Genomic DNA, 20,525 nt, shown 5'->3' with positions numbered 1-20,525 from the left:
CCATGCATCGGGGTTAGTTAGCTAGGGTGCTGTTTTGGGGAGAACCCAAGAGCATAGACTTCTCCTTATTCCCGTGTGCCAGGCTAATCTACTCTGTGGTGGAAGAGATGATTCCTGGTATTCCTTAGCCCTTCATTAGTTGAATGTGTTAAGTGGACTTGCTGGGGTACTTGAGGAGAGGTTGGGGAAACACTGATGGCTTATCTCGTGTGTCTCTCAGGAGACTATCACCATGGCGACGTTGACCCTTCTACTGCTTCTCAGCGCTGCCTTTACACTGGGTGACAGAATGACTTTGAACATAGCAAGTAAGAGTCAGCCTCACACTTTAAATCACGAGTGTCAAACTCATTCCACGGAGTGTCTTGCATCTGCAGTTGGCTTACCTTTCAATGAAGACCTAGACAACCAGGTGAGGGGAGTTCCTTACTAATTAGTGACCTAAATTGATCAATCGAGGGAGGAGCGAAAACCTGTAGACGCTCTGTGGAATGAGTTTGTGCTTTACATCATTGATTGTGTATGTTTTGTTGTAGTGTGGCATGACTGATCTCCAAATGTTATTTTTGATGCAAGGGTCAGTCTGGACTATCCTTTAAAGTCTGCTGCAATTTCGGAACCCTCCCTGTCTTCTCCTTTCAGATGATTTGGTGAGATTTGCAGCAGACCAAAGAAACCCATGCCCCAGAGGCTGGTTCCAATTTAATTCACGCTGCTTCATGTTTGTCAAAACTGCAAGGACATGGCCCAATGCAGAGGTATAATGCTTACCTTCTACAATTGAAGTCAACTTAGTTTTTTGAGTTAAAGGTGCTTTGGCCTTATTTTAACAGGCGCCTCATGTAAAATACTGAACCTCCCCTTAATATGCTGTAATTGCAATTTTCTATAGGCTTTTCAATATTGTGTGGAGTTGGGCCCTCTTGTATATTAGAACCCTCAAGGCATGGGTTAAGACTGAGATGAACTAATTCCTATATTTGAGAGTCCAGAAGACAAATTCTCAGACTGGACAACTGACTAATACTTCCATTATGACATGTCTTTGTCTCTGTGTACTGCTTGCTCTAGCGCCACTGTCAGTTACTTGGAGAAAAACTGAAGCCTGTGTACAACACTGTAAAGTACCTTGGCGCAAACCTGGCATCTGTGCACAGCTATGAAGAGTTCCAATTTCTACAGGCGGTGGTGTTGATCGCGACTGGCAGTTTCCCTCTTACCTGGATTGGTGGATTTGATGCTGTTCAAGCAAAGGTGGAAAAGGTACCCAAAGTGAAGATGCCTTAATACTTAAGACTAATAAAACCATCAGCTCAGAGTAGGTGTTAAGACACTGGTCAGACAACTCTGTGCCAGGAGTAATCAACTCGCCAGTTTCTCAGCTGGTAATGACCACAGTTTGAGGTACCGCAGAGGAAAGATTGACATTCGCAACTCGAGTTCTACGTGGAATTTGGATATTACCATTATATCCACACTCCCATTTTAATAACTGTAAATTGCTTTGGCACAGTAGGCATGAAGTTACTTGCCTACCTTTTAACCAAACATAATTCAAGTAAACATGGCCCAATGTCATGTCTTTAAACTGATATGTGATTTTAAGTATTTAGGCATGTGAAGTCATTGTCAAAAGCAAAATAAATACTGTTGGTTGTAGGTCTAGATTTGAGTTGATCATCTCGAAATATCCAGAGCAATTGCCACAGATGATCCATTAGATGAACCAGATACTCCATTGGCCTCTAACGATGTGAAGAGTCTGCAATGTCGGGCAGATTCGAGGGACAGACACAATTCCGAGAGAAATGGTTTTCTCAGTTTCTGGCATGTCATGTGTGCTACTTGTATCAGTACTTGTAACAACCTAAGCATTACAAAACGTATATTTGCTCAAATAAGCCATTATGTTTTTCGTTAATGAAATTCGACATCTTATTGACGGCCATACAAAAACGAGTTGCTTGGTGACCAGGAAAAACGCTACCCGCTTGAGAAGGCAGATTTTGGGCTTAGTTACCCTTCTCGCTTCGCCTCTTCCTCTTTGCTATGGCGCAGAAACAACTTACTAGCTGTCTTTTTCTATTTTTGGGATTTCTAGAAATGTGGTTGTAGTATCAACACTTGTGTATTTTTTTCACCCAACAGTTCCATTGTCGGTCTGCACGTTTTGGTAGTGGTGGCTTTTACCGTTTTGTTGGAGGAAAGACCATGAGTGTTGTGCTTGCTGAACAATTTCTAAAATACATGTAACATTTGATACTGAGATCTCACTACTTCCACACAGGACAGGCTATGGTTCTGGAGTGACGGCTCCAAATTTGATCACGAGAGCTGGGCTGAAGGGGAGCCGAATAACCACAATGGTGCCAGAGAGCCATGTATTCAGATCAACTTTGGAGGTACATTATCATTCATCAAATTAAACTTTTTTTGAGCAAGTTTAACAAATAAATGTGACCTACTTTTCTATTTTCGTGTACATCGAGAGGTAATTTCTATTTCGTGTTTCCTCTTAAGATGAAAACGGCTGGAACGATGAATCATGTGGAAAGAGCTATCCCTCCGTGTGCTCCATAAGAACCTGTTTAATCCTTCAAACTGTCAATTGAAACCAGAAATGCTACTCTGGTGTCAGCATCCTAACTGCAAATGTTTCATGTTATAGTGAATTACTTTGAAGGTATTTGTTGCTGTAAAATACGTTTGACTTGTTGTGTAACTATTGTAGCTTGTCAATAAAACTGGTGTACGTATTTAATCTCATGAGTGGTTATTAAACATTGCTTCACTTTGTTTCTTGAAGAAGCAGTCTGGGTGTCTGTTCAGTGGGCATTTAAATTATTTGATTGTTGATCCATTGTTTCTTGAAGAATAGAATTCTCTTAGGACCCAAAAAGTTGTCTTACTCCACAAACATTAACGTAAACGAACAGTGTGTGTGTATATAGCTTTAAAATAAGTAGAAAATGATCATGCTGTTGTCAGAGCACTCTGTGAATTTTAAGTGTTACATTTCCCTACCCCATCTGTTCCCTATCCAATTTTATTTGTCACGTACACATGGTTAGCAGATGCTAATGCGAGTGTAGAGAAATGCTTGTGCTTCTAGTTCTAACCATGCAGTAATATCTAACAAGTTCACATATGTACATAAAACTATATATATTCAACCACAAGGGTGTATTAATGAGAGGGGGGGGGTGAATCATAATAGAGGCCTCCTGAAAGGATATTATTTCAGTGTAGATGAGGGCAGGTTAAAAGAAAAACATGACAGCCAGACAAGCCAGTGACTGAATCAAAAGGATTTACATCTGAATGGAGTGGACATCAGCTTACTTTGATCTGTAAGGTAAGTCACTTTAATGTGTCAAGCAGAATACACGTTTTCTTTGCCATTTCCCGAAACGTAGCAATGTTTAAGACATGGATTTCATGTAATGTTGACGAGGTACCCCAAAAAGTAGTTTGAATGTACGTTTCCATGTTACAAGCTAAACCAAGCTTGTTTAAACAGAAATGGTCGCAGAAATCAGCCTTGTTTGCATAGCGACGAAGAAAAGAACACAATGTAGGCTGATCTCAAATTCTAATCGATATAGCAATGAACGCTAATACTTGTTCGAATCCCATTGTGACACAGGGAGACAGTATTTGGCATGACAGGGCCCCATTGAATGTATTAGTCTCTCACTCATATAGCAAAATGTGTACAATTACTGGAATTTGGCTTTAAAACCGCAAAAATTTCTCTACACCTTATGGCAAAATGATAACACAATATGGCAGTCCCCGCACCACAATGTTCATTCCGTTGGGCATGCACAAATAGGTTGATTGCGCTCACAGAAAAGTGTAACTTTCCCTTAATCAGATTCTAGTTTCCAAATAATTCATTTAGTGCAACGATTTCATTAATGTATCAGTTTTGATCAGAGTATTCCACAAGACGAGCCAAGCTGATTCAAATTGTTCAGCACCGCATGATGTTTCACAGTTGAGCACCAAGATGTGGATAGCACACATGACATCATTGCCATTACCTCACGCTTGGTTTTGCAGGGGTCCTCCAATGTGCAAAGAAAACAACCCAAATGAATTTCCCAAAAGGAATCTGGTACATATGTTTGTGTGAAGTAACTATTTGTTCATTCATTCTCAAAGGGTATATGGTAACAAGGCTTGTTGATGCTCACATACACATGCTCTGCTAAGACCCGCTCAAGCCAGTGTCAAAAAGCCTCAACTTTTTTCCAAAAGCAAATTCCATCATCTCATACATGCCAATCAGCCAACAGGCTTACATAGGCTTTTAGCAATTATTGTTGGGGTTCTTATAATGGGGTAGACTCTGGCAAAGAGAGAGAGAGGCACTATCGATGCTACTGGTCGATGTTTGAAAAGAATACAGGAGCAGGGTAGGAATGAGCTTAACAAAAATGGCTATTCCTGCAGGTGATATCCAGTCAAAAGTTTGGACACGCCTACTCATTCCAGGGTTTTTCTTTATTCTCTACTATTTTCTACATTGTAGAATAATGACGACATCAAAACTATGACATAACACATATGGAATCATGTAGTAACCAGAAAAGTGTTAAACAAATCAAAAGCTATGTTATATTTGAGATTCTTCAAAGTAGCCACCCTTTGCCTTGATGACAGCTTTGCACACTCTTGGCATTCTCTTATCCAGATTCATGAGGTTGTGTTGTGGCAAGGTAGGGGAGGTATAAAGTAGATAGCCCTGTTTGGTAAAAGACCAAGTCCATTTATTTGACAAGAACAGCTCAAATAAGCAAAGAGAAATGACAGTCCATCATTGCTTTTCAAGAACTTTGAAAGTTTCTTCAATTGCAGTCGCAAAAACCATCAAGCGCTATGATGAAACTGGCTCTCCCGAGGACCGCCACAGGAAAGGAAGACCCAGAGTTACCTCTGCTGCAGAGGATAAGTTCATTAGAGTTACCAGCCTCAGAAATTGCAGCCCAAATAAATGCTTCACAGAGTTGAAGTAACAGACACATCTCAACATCAACTGTTCAGAGGAGACTGCGTGAATCAGGCCTTCATGTCAAACTGCTGCAAAGAAACCACTCCTAAAGGACACCGATAAGAACAAGAGACTTGCTTGGGCCAAGAAACACGAGCAATGGACATTAGACCGGTGGAAATCTGTCCTTTGGTCTGATTAGTGTGTCTTTGTGAGATGCAGAGTAGGTGAACGAATGATCTCCGCATGTGTGGTTCCCACCGTGAAGCATGGAGTAGGAGGTGTGATGGTGCTTTGCTGGTAACACTGTCTGTGTTTTATTTAGAATTCAAGGCACGCTTAACCAGCATGGCTACCACAGCATTCTGCAGCGATACACCATCCCATCTGGTTTGCGCTTAGTGGGACTATCATTTGTTTTTCAACAGGACAACGACCCAACATACCTCCAGGCTGTTTGACCAATAAGGTAGAGGGATGTAGTGTTGCATCAGACCGCCCTGGCCTCCACAATCACCCAACCTCAACCCAATTGAGATGGTTTGGGATGAGTTGGACCGCAGAGTTAAGGAAAAGCAGCAAACAAGTGCTCAACATATGTGGGAATTCCTTTAAGAATGTTGGAAAAGCATACCAGGTGAAGCTGGTTGAGAGAAGGGTGTACAAAGCTGTCATCAAGTTTAAAGGTGGCTACTTTGAAGAATCTAACATATATTTGGTTTCGTGTAACACTTTTTTTGGTTACCTCATGATTCCATATGTGTTATTTCACAGTTTTGAGGTCTTCACTATTATTCTACAAAGAAAATAGTAAAAATAAAGAAAAAGCCTTGAATGAGTAGGTGTGTCCAAACTTTTGACTGGTACTGTATATATGTATATATGTTAACTTTTTATAGATTTGTTACATTTTCACAAAAGTTGTGCTATAATAGTGGACCAATAGAGCGCCTGTAGCACAGGCAAAGATATTTTTCCAGCACCCCAATTGAAAATAACATTCATTAAAAGTACCCTGCACCAACAAACTTCTTCCCGTGGCTATACGTTTTGGTTTCTGCCCTAACACAACACAGCTGATTCAAATGATAAAAGCTTGATGATTAGTTGATTATTTGACCGGTTAAAGGATGAGAGTGGGAGGGGTCTGACTGGATGGGTCCTTAAAAAAGGAGAGCAGGAAGCAGTAGAACTCAACTCACAAACAGAGCGCTGACATGACCAGACTACAGGTGAGAGTTCAACATAGTCATCTAGTACTGTATCTGCTTTCATCCCAAATGGTAACTTATGACCAGTACCCATCGGGCATATGTGACCCTATTCAAATGTAGTGCGTTACATAGGACAGGGGTCTCCAACAGGTCATGGTAGTTTGCCAAACAATTCAGATTTTTAAAATAGATTTTTTCACGTGTCAAACAACTGTCAAACAAATCTCAAGTATCAGACACTGCAAGTTACTAAATCAACGCGACTTGACGTTATCCCACCTCTGGTTAGTCAACTATTGGCTTAAAACGTCACATTTAAAACCATATCTGCCAATTAATTTCCAGCAATATTGCCCTGTCTGTCGCTCACTCCCTGTGTAGCCAGTTGATGCCTAGTGGGTTGCCAGATTCTTTCACGACTAAGTATTAACTGCAAGGTATACTTGTCAAAAGTATAGAAATTGTATCTATTGTTATTTGCAAACCTTGCCATGAAATGAGCAGCAATTGGCAATACAGAACCATCGCTAGACTGGCACATTCGACCACGCATTGCTTTCTCATGTGTTACTTTTCTTCCAGACATAAAATAAATGATATTCTGATGTGATTTAAGCACTGCCATGGACTCAGAACATTACATGTTGTTCTCCATTACCAATTGTAATTGAGTGGCAAACCAGGAAATTGAACTGAGAACATTTATGAAAATGGCTGTAATTTGGGGTTTAAAATCACAGCTTTTTTTTATAGGGCCCCTTTAGTAGTTTATTACCCATTTTACTGTGTCTTTTGCCAGAACGGTACACTGAAGAGTTGTAAGGGCAGAGAAGAATGAGCCTATTTGAAAGAAGTCGCTTGCGACGTGTGTATTAAAAAAAGGTAGCTCATGCCAGGCAAGTTGAGTCTCCTGCTCTAGAAAAATGTACTTTACCAGCCAATTTCATTTGCAAAAAGGTGACTTACTAGGTGTGCCATGCATCGGGGTTAGTTAGCTAGGGTGCTGTTTTGGGGAGAACCCAAGAGCATAGACTTCTCCTTATTCCCGTGTGCCAGGCTAATCTACTCTGTGGTGGAAGAGATGATTCCTGGTATTCCTTAGCCCTTCATTAGTTGAATGTGTTAAGTGGACTTGCTGGGGTACTTGAGGAGAGGTTGGGGAAACACTGATGGCTTATCTCGTGTGTCTCTCAGGAGACTATCACCATGGCGACGTTGACCCTTCTACTGCTTCTCAGCGCTGCCTTTACACTGGGTGACAGAATGACTTTGAACATAGCAAGTAAGAGTCAGCCTCACACTTTAAATCACGAGTGTCAAACTCATTCCACGGAGTGTCTTGCATCTGCAGTTGGCTTACCTTTCAATGAAGACCTAGACAACCAGGTGAGGGGAGTTCCTTACTAATTAGTGACCTAAATTGATCAATCGAGGGAGGAGCGAAAACCTGTAGACGCTCTGTGGAATGAGTTTGTGCTTTACATCATTGATTGTGTATGTTTTGTTGTAGTGTGGCATGACTGATCTCCAAATGTTATTTTTGATGCAAGGGTCAGTCTGGACTATCCTTTAAAGTCTGCTGCAATTTCGGAACCCTCCCTGTCTTCTCCTTTCAGATGATTTGGTGAGATTTGCAGCAGACCAAAGAAACCCATGCCCCAGAGGCTGGTTCCAATTTAATTCACGCTGCTTCATGTTTGTCAAAACTGCAAGGACATGGCCCAATGCAGAGGTATAATGCTTACCTTCTACAATTGAAGTCAACTTAGTTTTTTGAGTTAAAGGTGCTTTGGCCTTATTTTAACAGGCGCCTCATGTAAAATACTGAACCTCCCCTTAATATGCTGTAATTGCAATTTTCTATAGGCTTTTCAATATTGTGTGGAGTTGGGCCCTCTTGTATATTAGAACCCTCAAGGCATGGGTTAAGACTGAGATGAACTATTCCTATATTTGAGAGTCCAGAAGACAAATTCTCAGACTGGACAACTGACTAATACTTCCATTATGACATGTCTTTGTCTCTGTGTACTGCTTGCTCTAGCGCCACTGTCAGTTACTTGGAGAAAAACTGAAGCCTGTGTACAACACTGTAAAGTACCTTGGCGCAAACCTGGCATCTGTGCACAGCTATGAAGAGTTCCAATTTCTACAGGCGGTGGTGTTGATCGCGACTGGCAGTTTCCCTCTTACCTGGATTGGTGGATTTGATGCTGTTCAAGCAAAGGTGGAAAAGGTACCCAAAGTGAAGATGCCTTAATACTTAAGACTAATAAAACCATCAGCTCAGAGTAGGTGTTAAGACACTGGTCAGACAACTCTGTGCCAGGAGTAATCAACTCGCCAGTTTCTCAGCTGGTAATGACCACAGTTTGAGGTACCGCAGAGGAAAGATTGACATTCGCAACTCGAGTTCTACGTGGAATTTGGATATTACCATTATATCCACACTCCCATTTTAATAACTGTAAATTGCTTTGGCACAGTAGGCATGAAGTTACTTGCCTACCTTTTAACCAAACATAATTCAAGTAAACATGGCCCAATGTCATGTCTTTAAACTGATATGTGATTTTAAGTATTTAGGCATGTGAAGTCATTGTCAAAAGCAAAATAAATACTGTTGGTTGTAGGTCTAGATTTGAGTTGATCATCTCGAAATATCCAGAGCAATTGCCACAGATGATCCATTAGATGAACCAGATACTCCATTGGCCTCTAACGATGTGAAGAGTCTGCAATGTCGGGCAGATTCGAGGGACAGACACAATTCCGAGAGAAATGGTTTTCTCAGTTTCTGGCATGTCATGTGTGCTACTTGTATCAGTACTTGTAACAACCTAAGCATTACAAAACGTATATTTGCTCAAATAAGCCATTATGTTTTTCGTTAATGAAATTCGACATCTTATTGACGGCCATACAAAAACGAGTTGCTTGGTGACCAGGAAAAACGCTACCCGCTTGAGAAGGCAGATTTTGGGCTTAGTTACCCTTCTCGCTTCGCCTCTTCCTCTTTGCTATGGCGCAGAAACAACTTACTAGCTGTCTTTTTCTATTTTTGGGATTTCTAGAAATGTGGTTGTAGTATCAACACTTGTGTATTTTTTTCACCCAACAGTTCCATTGTCGGTCTGCACGTTTTGGTAGTGGTGGCTTTTACCGTTTTGTTGGAGGAAAGACCATGAGTGTTGTGCTTGCTGAACAATTTCTAAAATACATGTAACATTTGATACTGAGATCTCACTACTTCCACACAGGACAGGCTATGGTTCTGGAGTGACGGCTCCAAATTTGATCACGAGAGCTGGGCTGAAGGGGAGCCGAATAACCACAATGGTGCCAGAGAGCCATGTATTCAGATCAACTTTGGAGGTACATTATCATTCATCAAATTAAACTTTTTTTGAGCAAGTTTAACAAATAAATGTGACCTACTTTTCTATTTTCGTGTACATCGAGAGGTAATTTCTATTTCGTGTTTCCTCTTAAGATGAAAACGGCTGGAACGATGAATCATGTGGAAAGAGCTATCCCTCCGTGTGCTCCATAAGAACCTGTTTAATCCTTCAAACTGTCAATTGAAACCAGAAATGCTACTCTGGTGTCAGCATCCTAACTGCAAATGTTTCATGTTATAGTGAATTACTTTGAAGGTATTTGTTGCTGTAAAATACGTTTGACTTGTTGTGTAACTATTGTAGCTTGTCAATAAAACTGGTGTACGTATTTAATCTCATGAGTGGTTATTAAACATTGCTTCACTTTGTTTCTTGAAGAAGCAGTCTGGGTGTCTGTTCAGTGGGCATTTAAATTATTTGATTGTTGATCCATTGTTTCTTGAAGAATAGAATTCTCTTAGGACCCAAAAAGTTGTCTTACTCCACAAACATTAACGTAAACGAACAGTGTGTGTGTATATAGCTTTAAAATAAGTAGAAAATGATCATGCTGTTGTCAGAGCACTCTGTGAATTTTAAGTGTTACATTTCCCTACCCCATCTGTTCCCTATCCAATTTTATTTGTCACGTACACATGGTTAGCAGATGCTAATGCGAGTGTAGAGAAATGCTTGTGCTTCTAGTTCTAACCATGCAGTAATATCTAACAAGTTCACATATGTACATAAAACTATATATATTCAACCACAAGGGTGTATTAATGAGAGGGGGGGGGTGAATCATAATAGAGGCCTCCTGAAAGGATATTATTTCAGTGTAGATGAGGGCAGGTTAAAAGAAACATGACAGCCAGACAAGCCAGTGACTGAATCAAAAGGATTTACATCTGAATGGAGTGGACATCAGCTTACTTTGATCTGTAAGGTAAGTCACTTTAATGTGTCAAGCAGAATACACGTTTTCTTTGCCATTTCCCGAAACGTAGCAATGTTTAAGACATGGATTTCATGTAATGTTGACGAGGTACCCCAAAAAGTAGTTTGAATGTACGTTTCCATGTTACAAGCTAAACCAAGCTTGTTTAAACAGAAATGGTCGCAGAAATCAGCCTTGTTTGCATAGCGACGAAGAAAAGAACACAATGTAGGCTGATCTCAAATTCTAATCGATATAGCAATGAACGCTAATACTTGTTCGAATCCCATTGTGACACAGGGAGACAGTATTTGGCATGACAGGGCCCCATTGAATGTATTAGTCTCTCACTCATATAGCAAAATGTGTACAATTACTGGAATTTGGCTTTAAAACCGCAAAAATTTCTCTACACCTTATGGCAAAATGATAACACAATATGGCAGTCCCCGCACCACAATGTTCATTCCGTTGGGCATGCACAAATAGGTTGATTGCGCTCACAGAAAAGTGTAACTTTCCCTTAATCAGATTCTAGTTTCCAAATAATTCATTTAGTGCAACGATTTCATTAATGTATCAGTTTTGATCAGAGTATTCCACAAGACGAGCCAAGCTGATTCAAATTGTTCAGCACCGCATGATGTTTCACAGTTGAGCACCAAGATGTGGATAGCACACATGACATCATTGCCATTACCTCACGCTTGGTTTTGCAGGGGTCCTCCAATGTGCAAAGAAAACAACCCAAATGAATTTCCCAAAAGGAATCTGGTACATATGTTTGTGTGAAGTAACTATTTGTTCATTCATTCTCAAAGGGTATATGGTAACAAGGCTTGTTGATGCTCACATACACATGCTCTGCTAAGACCCGCTCAAGCCAGTGTCAAAAAGCCTCAACTTTTTTCCAAAAGCAAATTCCATCATCTCATACATGCCAATCAGCCAACAGGCTTACATAGGCTTTTAGCAATTATTGTTGGGGTTCTTATAATGGGGTAGACTCTGGCAAAGAGAGAGAGAGGCACTATCGATGCTACTGGTCGATGTTTGAAAAGAATACAGGAGCAGGGTAGGAATGAGCTTAACAAAAATGGCTATTCCTGCAGGTGATATCCAGTCAAAAGTTTGGACACGCCTACTCATTCCAGGGTTTTTCTTTATTCTCTACTATTTTCTACATTGTAGAATAATGACGACATCAAAACTATGACATAACACATATGGAATCATGTAGTAACCAGAAAAGTGTTAAACAAATCAAAAGCTATGTTATATTTGAGATTCTTCAAAGTAGCCACCCTTTGCCTTGATGACAGCTTTGCACACTCTTGGCATTCTCTTATCCAGATTCATGAGGTTGTGTTGTGGCAAGGTAGGGGAGGTATAAAGTAGATAGCCCTGTTTGGTAAAAGACCAAGTCCATTTATTTGACAAGAACAGCTCAAATAAGCAAAGAGAAATGACAGTCCATCATTGCTTTTCAAGAACTTTGAAAGTTTCTTCAATTGCAGTCGCAAAAACCATCAAGCGCTATGATGAAACTGGCTCTCCCGAGGACCGCCACAGGAAAGGAAGACCCAGAGTTACCTCTGCTGCAGAGGATAAGTTCATTAGAGTTACCAGCCTCAGAAATTGCAGCCCAAATAAATGCTTCACAGAGTTGAAGTAACAGACACATCTCAACATCAACTGTTCAGAGGAGACTGCGTGAATCAGGCCTTCATGTCAAACTGCTGCAAAGAAACCACTCCTAAAGGACACCGATAAGAACAAGAGACTTGCTTGGGCCAAGAAACACGAGCAATGGACATTAGACCGGTGGAAATCTGTCCTTTGGTCTGATTAGTGTGTCTTTGTGAGATGCAGAGTAGGTGAACGAATGATCTCCGCATGTGTGGTTCCCACCGTGAAGCATGGAGTAGGAGGTGTGATGGTGCTTTGCTGGTAACACTGTCTGTGTTTTATTTAGAATTCAAGGCACGCTTAACCAGCATGGCTACCACAGCATTCTGCAGCGATACACCATCCCATCTGGTTTGCGCTTAGTGGGACTATCATTTGTTTTTCAACAGGACAACGACCCAACATACCTCCAGGCTGTTTGACCAATAAGGTAGAGGGATGTAGTGTTGCATCAGACCGCCCTGGCCTCCACAATCACCCAACCTCAACCCAATTGAGATGGTTTGGGATGAGTTGGACCGCAGAGTTAAGGAAAAGCAGCAAACAAGTGCTCAACATATGTGGGAATTCCTTTAAGAATGTTGGAAAAGCATACCAGGTGAAGCTGGTTGAGAGAAGGGTGTACAAAGCTGTCATCAAGTTTAAAGGTGGCTACTTTGAAGAATCTAACATATATTTGGTTTCGTGTAACACTTTTTTTGGTTACCTCATGATTCCATATGTGTTATTTCACAGTTTTGAGGTCTTCACTATTATTCTACAAAGAAAATAGTAAAAATAAAGAAAAAGCCTTGAATGAGTAGGTGTGTCCAAACTTTTGACTGGTACTGTATATATGTATATATGTTAACTTTTTATAGATTTGTTACATTTTCACAAAAGTTGTGCTATAATAGTGGACCAATAGAGCGCCTGTAGCACAGGCAAAGATATTTTTCCAGCACCCCAATTGAAAATAACATTCATTAAAAGTACCCTGCACCAACAAACTTCTTCCCGTGGCTATACGTTTTGGTTTCTGCCCTAACACAACACAGCTGATTCAAATGATAAAAGCTTGATGATTAGTTGATTATTTGACCGGTTAAAGGATGAGAGTGGGAGGGGTCTGACTGGATGGGTCCTTAAAAAAGGAGAGCAGGAAGCAGTAGAACTCAACTCACAAACAGAGCGCTGACATGACCAGACTACAGGTGAGAGTTCAACATAGTCATCTAGTACTGTATCTGCTTTCATCCCAAATGGTAACTTATGACCAGTACCCATCGGGCATATGTGACCCTATTCAAATGTAGTGCGTTACATAGGACAGGGGTCTCCAACAGGTCATGGTAGTTTGCCAAACAATTCAGATTTTTAAAATAGATTTTTTCACGTGTCAAACAACTGTCAAACAAATCTCAAGTATCAGACACTGCAAGTTACTAAATCAACGCGACTTGACGTTATCCCACCTCTGGTTAGTCAACTATTGGCTTAAAACGTCACATTTAAAACCATATCTGCCAATTAATTTCCAGCAATATTGCCCTGTCTGTCGCTCACTCCCTGTGTAGCCAGTTGATGCCTAGTGGGTTGCCAGATTCTTTCACGACTAAGTATTAACTGCAAGGTATACTTGTCAAAAGTATAGAAATTGTATCTATTGTTATTTGCAAACCTTGCCATGAAATGAGCAGCAATTGGCAATACAGAACCATCGCTAGACTGGCACATTCGACCACGCATTGCTTTCTCATGTGTTACTTTTCTTCCAGACATAAAATAAATGATATTCTGATGTGATTTAAGCACTGCCATGGACTCAGAACATTACATGTTGTTCTCCATTACCAATTGTAATTGAGTGGCAAACCAGGAAATTGAACTGAGAACATTTATGAAAATGGCTGTAATTTGGGGTTTAAAATCACAGCTTTTTTTTATAGGGCCCCTTTAGTAGTTTATTACCCATTTTACTGTGTCTTTTGCCAGAACGGTACACTGAAGAGTTGTAAGGGCAGAGAAGAATGAGCCTATTTGAAAGAAGTCGCTTGCGACGTGTGTATTAAAAAAAGGTAGCTCATGCCAGGCAAGTTGAGTCTCCTGCTCTAGAAAAATGTACTTTACCAGCCAATTTCATTTGCAAAAAGGTGACTTACTAGGTGTGCCATGCATCGGGGTTAGTTAGCTAGGGTGCTGTTTTGGGGAGAACCCAAGAGCATAGACTTCTCCTTATTCCCGTGTGCCAGGCTAATCTACTCTGTGGTGGAAGAGATGATTCCTGGTATTCCTTAGCCCTTCATTAGTTGAATGTGTTAAGTGGACTTGCTGGGGTACTTGAGGAGAGGTTGGGGAAACACTGATGGCTTATCTCGTGTGTCTCTCAGGAGACTATCACCATGGCGACGTTGACCCTTCTACTGCTTCTCAGCGCTGCCTTTACACTGGGTGACAGAATGACTTTGAACATAGCAAGTAAGAGTCAGCCTCACACTTTAAATCACGAGTGTCAAACTCATTCCACGGAGTGTCTTGCATCTGCAGTTGGCTTACCTTTCAATGAAGACCTAGACAACCAGGTGAGGGGAGTTCCTTACTAATTAGTGACCTAAATTGATCAATCGAGGGAGGAGCGAAAACCTGTAGACGCTCTGTGGAATGAGTTTGTGCTTTACATCATTGATTGTGTATGTTTTGTTGTAGTGTGGCATGACTGATCTCCAAATGTTATTTTTGATGCAAGGGTCAGTCTGGACTATCCTTTAAAGTCTGCTGCAATTTCGGAACCCTCCCTGTCTTCTCCTTTCAGATGATTTGGTGAGATTTGCAGCAGACCAAAGAAACCCATGCCCCAGAGGCTGGTTCCAATTTAATTCACGCTGCTTCATGTTTGTCAAAACTGCAAGGACATGGCCCAATGCAGAGGTATAATGCTTACCTTCTACAATTGAAGTCAACTTAGTTTTTTGAGTTAAAGGTGCTTTGGCCTTATTTTAACAGGCGCCTCATGTAAAATACTGAACCTCCCCTTAATATGCTGTAATTGCAATTTTCTATAGGCTTTTCAATATTGTGTGGAGTTGGGCCCTCTTGTATATTAGAACCCTCAAGGCATGGGTTAAGACTGAGATGAACTAATTCCTATATTTGAGAGTCCAGAAGACAAATTCTCAGACTGGACAACTGACTAATACTTCCATTATGACATGTCTTTGTCTCTGTGTACTGCTTGCTCTAGCGCCACTGTCAGTTACTTGGAGAAAAACTGAAGCCTGTGTACAACACTGTAAAGTACCTTGGCGCAAACCTGGCATCTGTGCACAGCTATGAAGAGTTCCAATTTCTACAGGCGGTGGTGTTGATCGCGACTGGCAGTTTCCCTCTTACCTGGATTGGTGGATTTGATGCTGTTCAAGCAAAGGTGGAAAAGGTACCCAAAGTGAAGATGCCTTAATACTTAAGACTAATAAAACCATCAGCTCAGAGTAGGTGTTAAGACACTGGTCAGACAACTCTGTGCCAGGAGTAATCAACTCGCCAGTTTCTCAGCTGGTAATGACCACAGTTTGAGGTACCGCAGAGGAAAGATTGACATTCGCAACTCGAGTTCTACGTGGAATTTGGATATTACCATTATATCCACACTCCCATTTTAATAACTGTAAATTGCTTTGGCACAGTAGGCATGAAGTTACTTGCCTACCTTTTAACCAAACATAATTCAAGTAAACATGGCCCAATGTCATGTCTTTAAACTGATATGTGATTTTAAGTATTTAGGCATGTGAAGTCATTGTCAAAAGCAAAATAAATACTGTTGGTTGTAGGTCTAGATTTGAGTTGATCATCTCGAAATATCCAGAGCAATTGCCACAGATGATCCATTAGATGAACCAGATACTCCATTGGCCTCTAACGATGTGAAGAGTCTGCAATGTCGGGCAGATTCGAGGGACAGACACAATTCCGAGAGAAATGGTTTTCTCAGTTTCTGGCATGTCATGTGTGCTACTTGTATCAGTACTTGTAACAACCTAAGCATTACAAAACGTATATTTGCTCAAATAAGCCATTATGTTTTTCGTTAATGAAATTCGACATCTTATTGACGGCCATACAAAAACGAGTTGCTTGGTGACCAGGAAAAACGCTACCCGCTTGAGAAGGCAGATTTTGGGCTTAGTTACCCTTCTCGCTTCGCCTCTTCCTCTTTGCTATGGCGCAGAAACAACTTACTAGCTGTCTTTTTCTATTTTTGGGATTTCTAGAAATGTGGTTGTAGTATCAACACTTGTGTATTTTTTTCACCCAACAGTTCCATTGTCGGTCTGCACGTTTTGGTAGTGGTGGCTTTTACCGTTTTGTTGGAGGAAAGACCATGAGTGTTGTGCTTGCTGAACAATTTCTAAAATACATGTAACATTTGATACTGAGATCTCACTACTTCCACACAGGACAGGCTATGGTTCTGGAGTGACGGCTCCAAATTTGATCACGAGAGCTGGGCTGAAGGGGAGCCGAATAACCACAATGGTGCCAGAGAGCCATGTATTCAGATCAACTTTGGAGGTACATTATCATTCATCAAATTAAACTTTTTTTGAGCAAGTTTAACAAATAAATGTGACCTACTTTTCTATTTTCGTGTACATCGAGAGGTAATTTCTATTTCGTGTTTCCTCTTAAGATGAAAACGGCTGGAACGATGAATCATGTGGAAAGAGCTATCCCTCCGTGTGCTCCATAAGAACCTGTTTAATCCTTCAAACTGTCAAATGAAACCAGAAATGCTACTCTGGTGTCAGCATCCTAACTGCAAATGTTTCATGTTATAGTGAATTACTTTGAAGGTATTTGTTGCTGTAAAATACGTTTGACTTGTTGTGTAACTATTGTAGCTTGTCAATAAAACTGGTGTACGTATTTAATCTCATGAGTGGTTATTAAACATTGCTTCACTTTGTTTCTTGAAGAAGCAGTCTGGGTGTCTGTTCAGTGGGCATTTAAATTCTTTGATCCATTGTTTCTTGAAGAATAGAATTCTCTTAGGACCCAAACAGTTGTAAAAAAAATGTTGTCTCACTGTCAACTGTGTAAAATTTCAGCAAACTTAACATGTTTAAATATTTAAGAACATGAGCTATAAACTGAACAAGTACCACAGATGGAATGTGTCCCTGAACCAAGGGGGGCTGTCAAAAGGAAGTCAGTATCTAGCCACCAGCCACATTAAGTACTGCAGTGCATCTCCTCATGGACTGCACCAGGGTTGCCAGTTCTTGCTGTGAGATGTTACCCCACTCTTCCACGAAGGCACCTGCAAGTTCCCGGACAATTCTGGGGGTAATGGTCCTAGCCCTCACCCGCCGACCCAACAGGTCTCAGACGTGCTCAATGGGATTGAAATCTGGGCTCTTTGCTAGCCATGGCTGAACACTGGCATTCCAGTCTTGCAGGAAATCACCCACAGAACCAGCAGTGTGGTGTTTTTGATGCTGGAGGGTCATGTCAGGATGAGGGAGGAGGATGTCTTCCCTGTACTGCACAGTGTTGAGATTGCCTGCTATGACAGCAACCTCAGTCCGATGTGACACCTCCCCAGACCAAGATGGACCCTCGCCCTCCCAATTGATCCTGCTCCAGAGTACAGGCCTCGTGTAACACTTGGACAACAAATGCGACTCCGACCATCACCTCTGGTGAGACATCCGCAACTCGTCAGTGAGATTTTTTAATTTTTTTTGGCCAGTCCTGTCTGGTCCAGCGAGGGTGGGTTTGTGCTCGTAGGTCACGTTGTTGCCGGTGACGTCTGAGGACCTGCCTACAAGACCTCAGTCCAGCGCCTCTCAGCCTATTGCGGACAGTCTGAGCACTGATGGAGGGATTGTGCCTTCCTTGTGTAGCTCGGGCATTTGCCATCCTGTCCCTGTCACGCAGGTGTGATGTTCCGATCCTATGCAGCTGTTACACGTGTTCTGTCACTGCAAGGACGATCAGCTGTCGGTCCTGTCGCCGTAATGCCTCCTTGCAGCATGCCTAAGGCACGTTCATGCAGATGAGCAGGGACCCTGGGCGTCTTGTCTTTCAGTCAGAAAAGCCCCTTTAGTGTACGTTTTAACTGCCCTTACTTGCCTGTAAGCTGTTAATGTCCAAATGACCTTTCCACAGGTGCCTAGTCATTAACAAGTGCCGGGAAAGTGTTTCAACCTTTTACAATGAAGATCTGAAGTTAATTTGTACATTTTCCAATTATCTTTGAAAGACAGGGTCCTGTAATAGGGATGTACTTTTTTTGGGTAAGTTTATTACTCCATAAACTGTTTCTTTTAAAGGAGAACATTTTCACATGCATGTCAGTGTGTTGTCTGTGAATATTAGTGTTACATTTTCCCACCTCATCTGTTCCCTGTAGACCATGTAGTGGGGCAGCCATTTGGTTTGCATCCCAGAATGTAGCTTTGCGTTTCTACACTCTCGCTGGGTAAAGACTGTGTGTACAAGATGAATTTAAAGTCAACTGTTCTGCCTGCGGATATGGAGCATGGACCTGTTCATTGGACGTGCTGTTTTCGGCTCTCTCGACCTCAATGCTCGGCTATGAAAAGCCAACTGACGTTTACTCCTGATGTCCTGACCTGTTGCACCCTCTACAACCACTGTGATTATTATGTCACCCTGCTGGTCATCTAAGAACGTTTCAACAACTTGAACGATCTGGCCTTAATGGCAACGTACTCTAATCTCCACCCGGCACAGCCAAAAGAGGACTGGCCACCCCTCAGCATGGTTCCTCTCTAGCTAGTTCAGCGGAGGCTGCTTAGGGGAGGATGGTTCATGTCTGGAAGGGTATCAAACACTTGATTTACGTATTATTATTGAAAAACATCACATCAATACAGGGACATTTCTGTGAATACAATGGGGGGGGAATGAAATAACCTTTTATGCCAGATATCATTTACAGGGTAAATGGGAAAAATATATTTTAAAATGAGTTTCTTAAACTTTTGGGATAACTAGACAAGGTACTCTCTTTTGACCACAGCATGGGTTGGTCAGTTCCATAGCAATATGTTGAATTATAATCACCCAAAATTACCTAATTGCCAATCACTTCCACTTATTGTTGCATTTTTTAAAATCCAAAATATTCAAGTCATTCATTTGTAAACTTGGAAAAAAAAGAACCTCAGTGTTAAGTCAAAGTAAAGGAAGTGGAATTTCTTTGCAAACCATGTATTTTCTCTGAGTAATATTAACCTGAGATTTATCGATGAACTCATCAAACGCCAAAAACTCCCCAGTGTTGTCTACCAAATCACGTGAAAAATGAATACCTTTGTCAAACCAAAGGCCTTTGAAAATGGAATTCCTATTAATTGTATTAACTCTTATTCCAAGTCAATGTTTTGTTGGGGGAAAAATTATGCTTGAATATCATTTTCTAGAAAAATAACATTTTCTGGTGAAACTTAGACAATTTCACAGGTAATTCTAAGAATCAAATCATATTTCATTAGGATTTCAAGTCCAAGTTTATTAAACAGACTATTAGGGATATGATACCACAGCTAGGATTAGACCGACAATTTCAACCAGTTAATTCTAAAAGCACCCACTAACGACTCAAAATCAACAGCCTGTAAACCTCCACGATCGTAGTCTTTCCCGAATTGTGATTTCCGAATATGTGTTTTATTCCTCCAATTAATTGAAATGTTTTGTGTTACTAGAAGAAAGGAAAAGGGACTGACTTGGGTAAGTGATTCTAAATAAACCATCTGTCTTGGACAAAAGAATATGACCCAGAATTTAGATATCACGTTGCAGCCACTGACTTAATGAAACTCTCATGGAATGAGTCCTATTATCGATGTTTAAAGATTCTCTATCTGGAACGTTTCTAGTGATAACAATTCCTAAATATTTAACTTCCTTGTAACCAGGTATGGTGTCAATGTTGACGGGGACACCACAATAAATTGGCATGAGATCACATTTGTTAAGTTTGATCAAAATGGCGCCGAAGCAGAAGGCAAACGTTTTACGTGCCCCCAACCGATTGTGTTTTTTGTTCGTTTATCTGCATTGTTTGTACCTTTTAATTTGTATTTTTTTTATTTTTTTAAACAATTTTTGGACATAATGTTGTCCAAAAATTCTTATGACCGAAAATAACTTCTTGACACCAGAACTGCGATTACTCACCACGGACTCGCAGAATCCTTTTATTTCTTCCACGACTCTGACGAGCCCAAGGCAGAGGATATACGGCTCCCTCAGGAACAGGCCCTGACCCCAGTGATCTGTGTGAAGAGGAGGCGGAG

General features: G+C 41.0%; 3 protein-coding genes across 3 annotated transcripts; all 3 read left to right on the top strand.

The window, feature by feature from the left end:
* The first annotated feature begins 225 nt into the window (after window positions 1-225).
* LOC139387202 (ladderlectin-like) lies at window positions 226-2,612 on the top strand. Its single transcript, XM_071133275.1, has 5 exons — window positions 226-308; window positions 643-758; window positions 1,072-1,263; window positions 2,288-2,402; window positions 2,521-2,612. Exons 1-5 carry the CDS (start codon window positions 233-235, stop codon window positions 2,610-2,612), a joined length of 591 nt encoding a protein of 196 aa, XP_070989376.1. The 5' UTR covers window positions 226-232.
* Window positions 2,613-7,409: 4,797 nt separating this feature from the next.
* LOC139386987 (ladderlectin-like) lies at window positions 7,410-9,795 on the top strand. Its single transcript, XM_071132918.1, has 5 exons — window positions 7,410-7,492; window positions 7,827-7,942; window positions 8,255-8,446; window positions 9,471-9,585; window positions 9,704-9,795. Exons 1-5 carry the CDS (start codon window positions 7,417-7,419, stop codon window positions 9,793-9,795), a joined length of 591 nt encoding a protein of 196 aa, XP_070989019.1. The 5' UTR covers window positions 7,410-7,416.
* Window positions 9,796-14,590: 4,795 nt separating this feature from the next.
* LOC139386719 (ladderlectin-like) lies at window positions 14,591-16,977 on the top strand. Its single transcript, XM_071132552.1, has 5 exons — window positions 14,591-14,673; window positions 15,008-15,123; window positions 15,437-15,628; window positions 16,653-16,767; window positions 16,886-16,977. Exons 1-5 carry the CDS (start codon window positions 14,598-14,600, stop codon window positions 16,975-16,977), a joined length of 591 nt encoding a protein of 196 aa, XP_070988653.1. The 5' UTR covers window positions 14,591-14,597.
* Window positions 16,978-20,525: the final 3,548 nt, after the last annotated feature.

The sequence above is a fragment of the Oncorhynchus clarkii genome, chromosome 28, assembly GCF_045791955.1.
Source record: "Oncorhynchus clarkii lewisi isolate Uvic-CL-2024 chromosome 28, UVic_Ocla_1.0, whole genome shotgun sequence".
Taxonomy (NCBI): Eukaryota; Metazoa; Chordata; class Actinopteri; order Salmoniformes; family Salmonidae; genus Oncorhynchus; species Oncorhynchus clarkii.
Note: the sequence above shows the minus strand (reverse complement) of the source record. Positions and strands in the feature narration are given on the sequence as shown.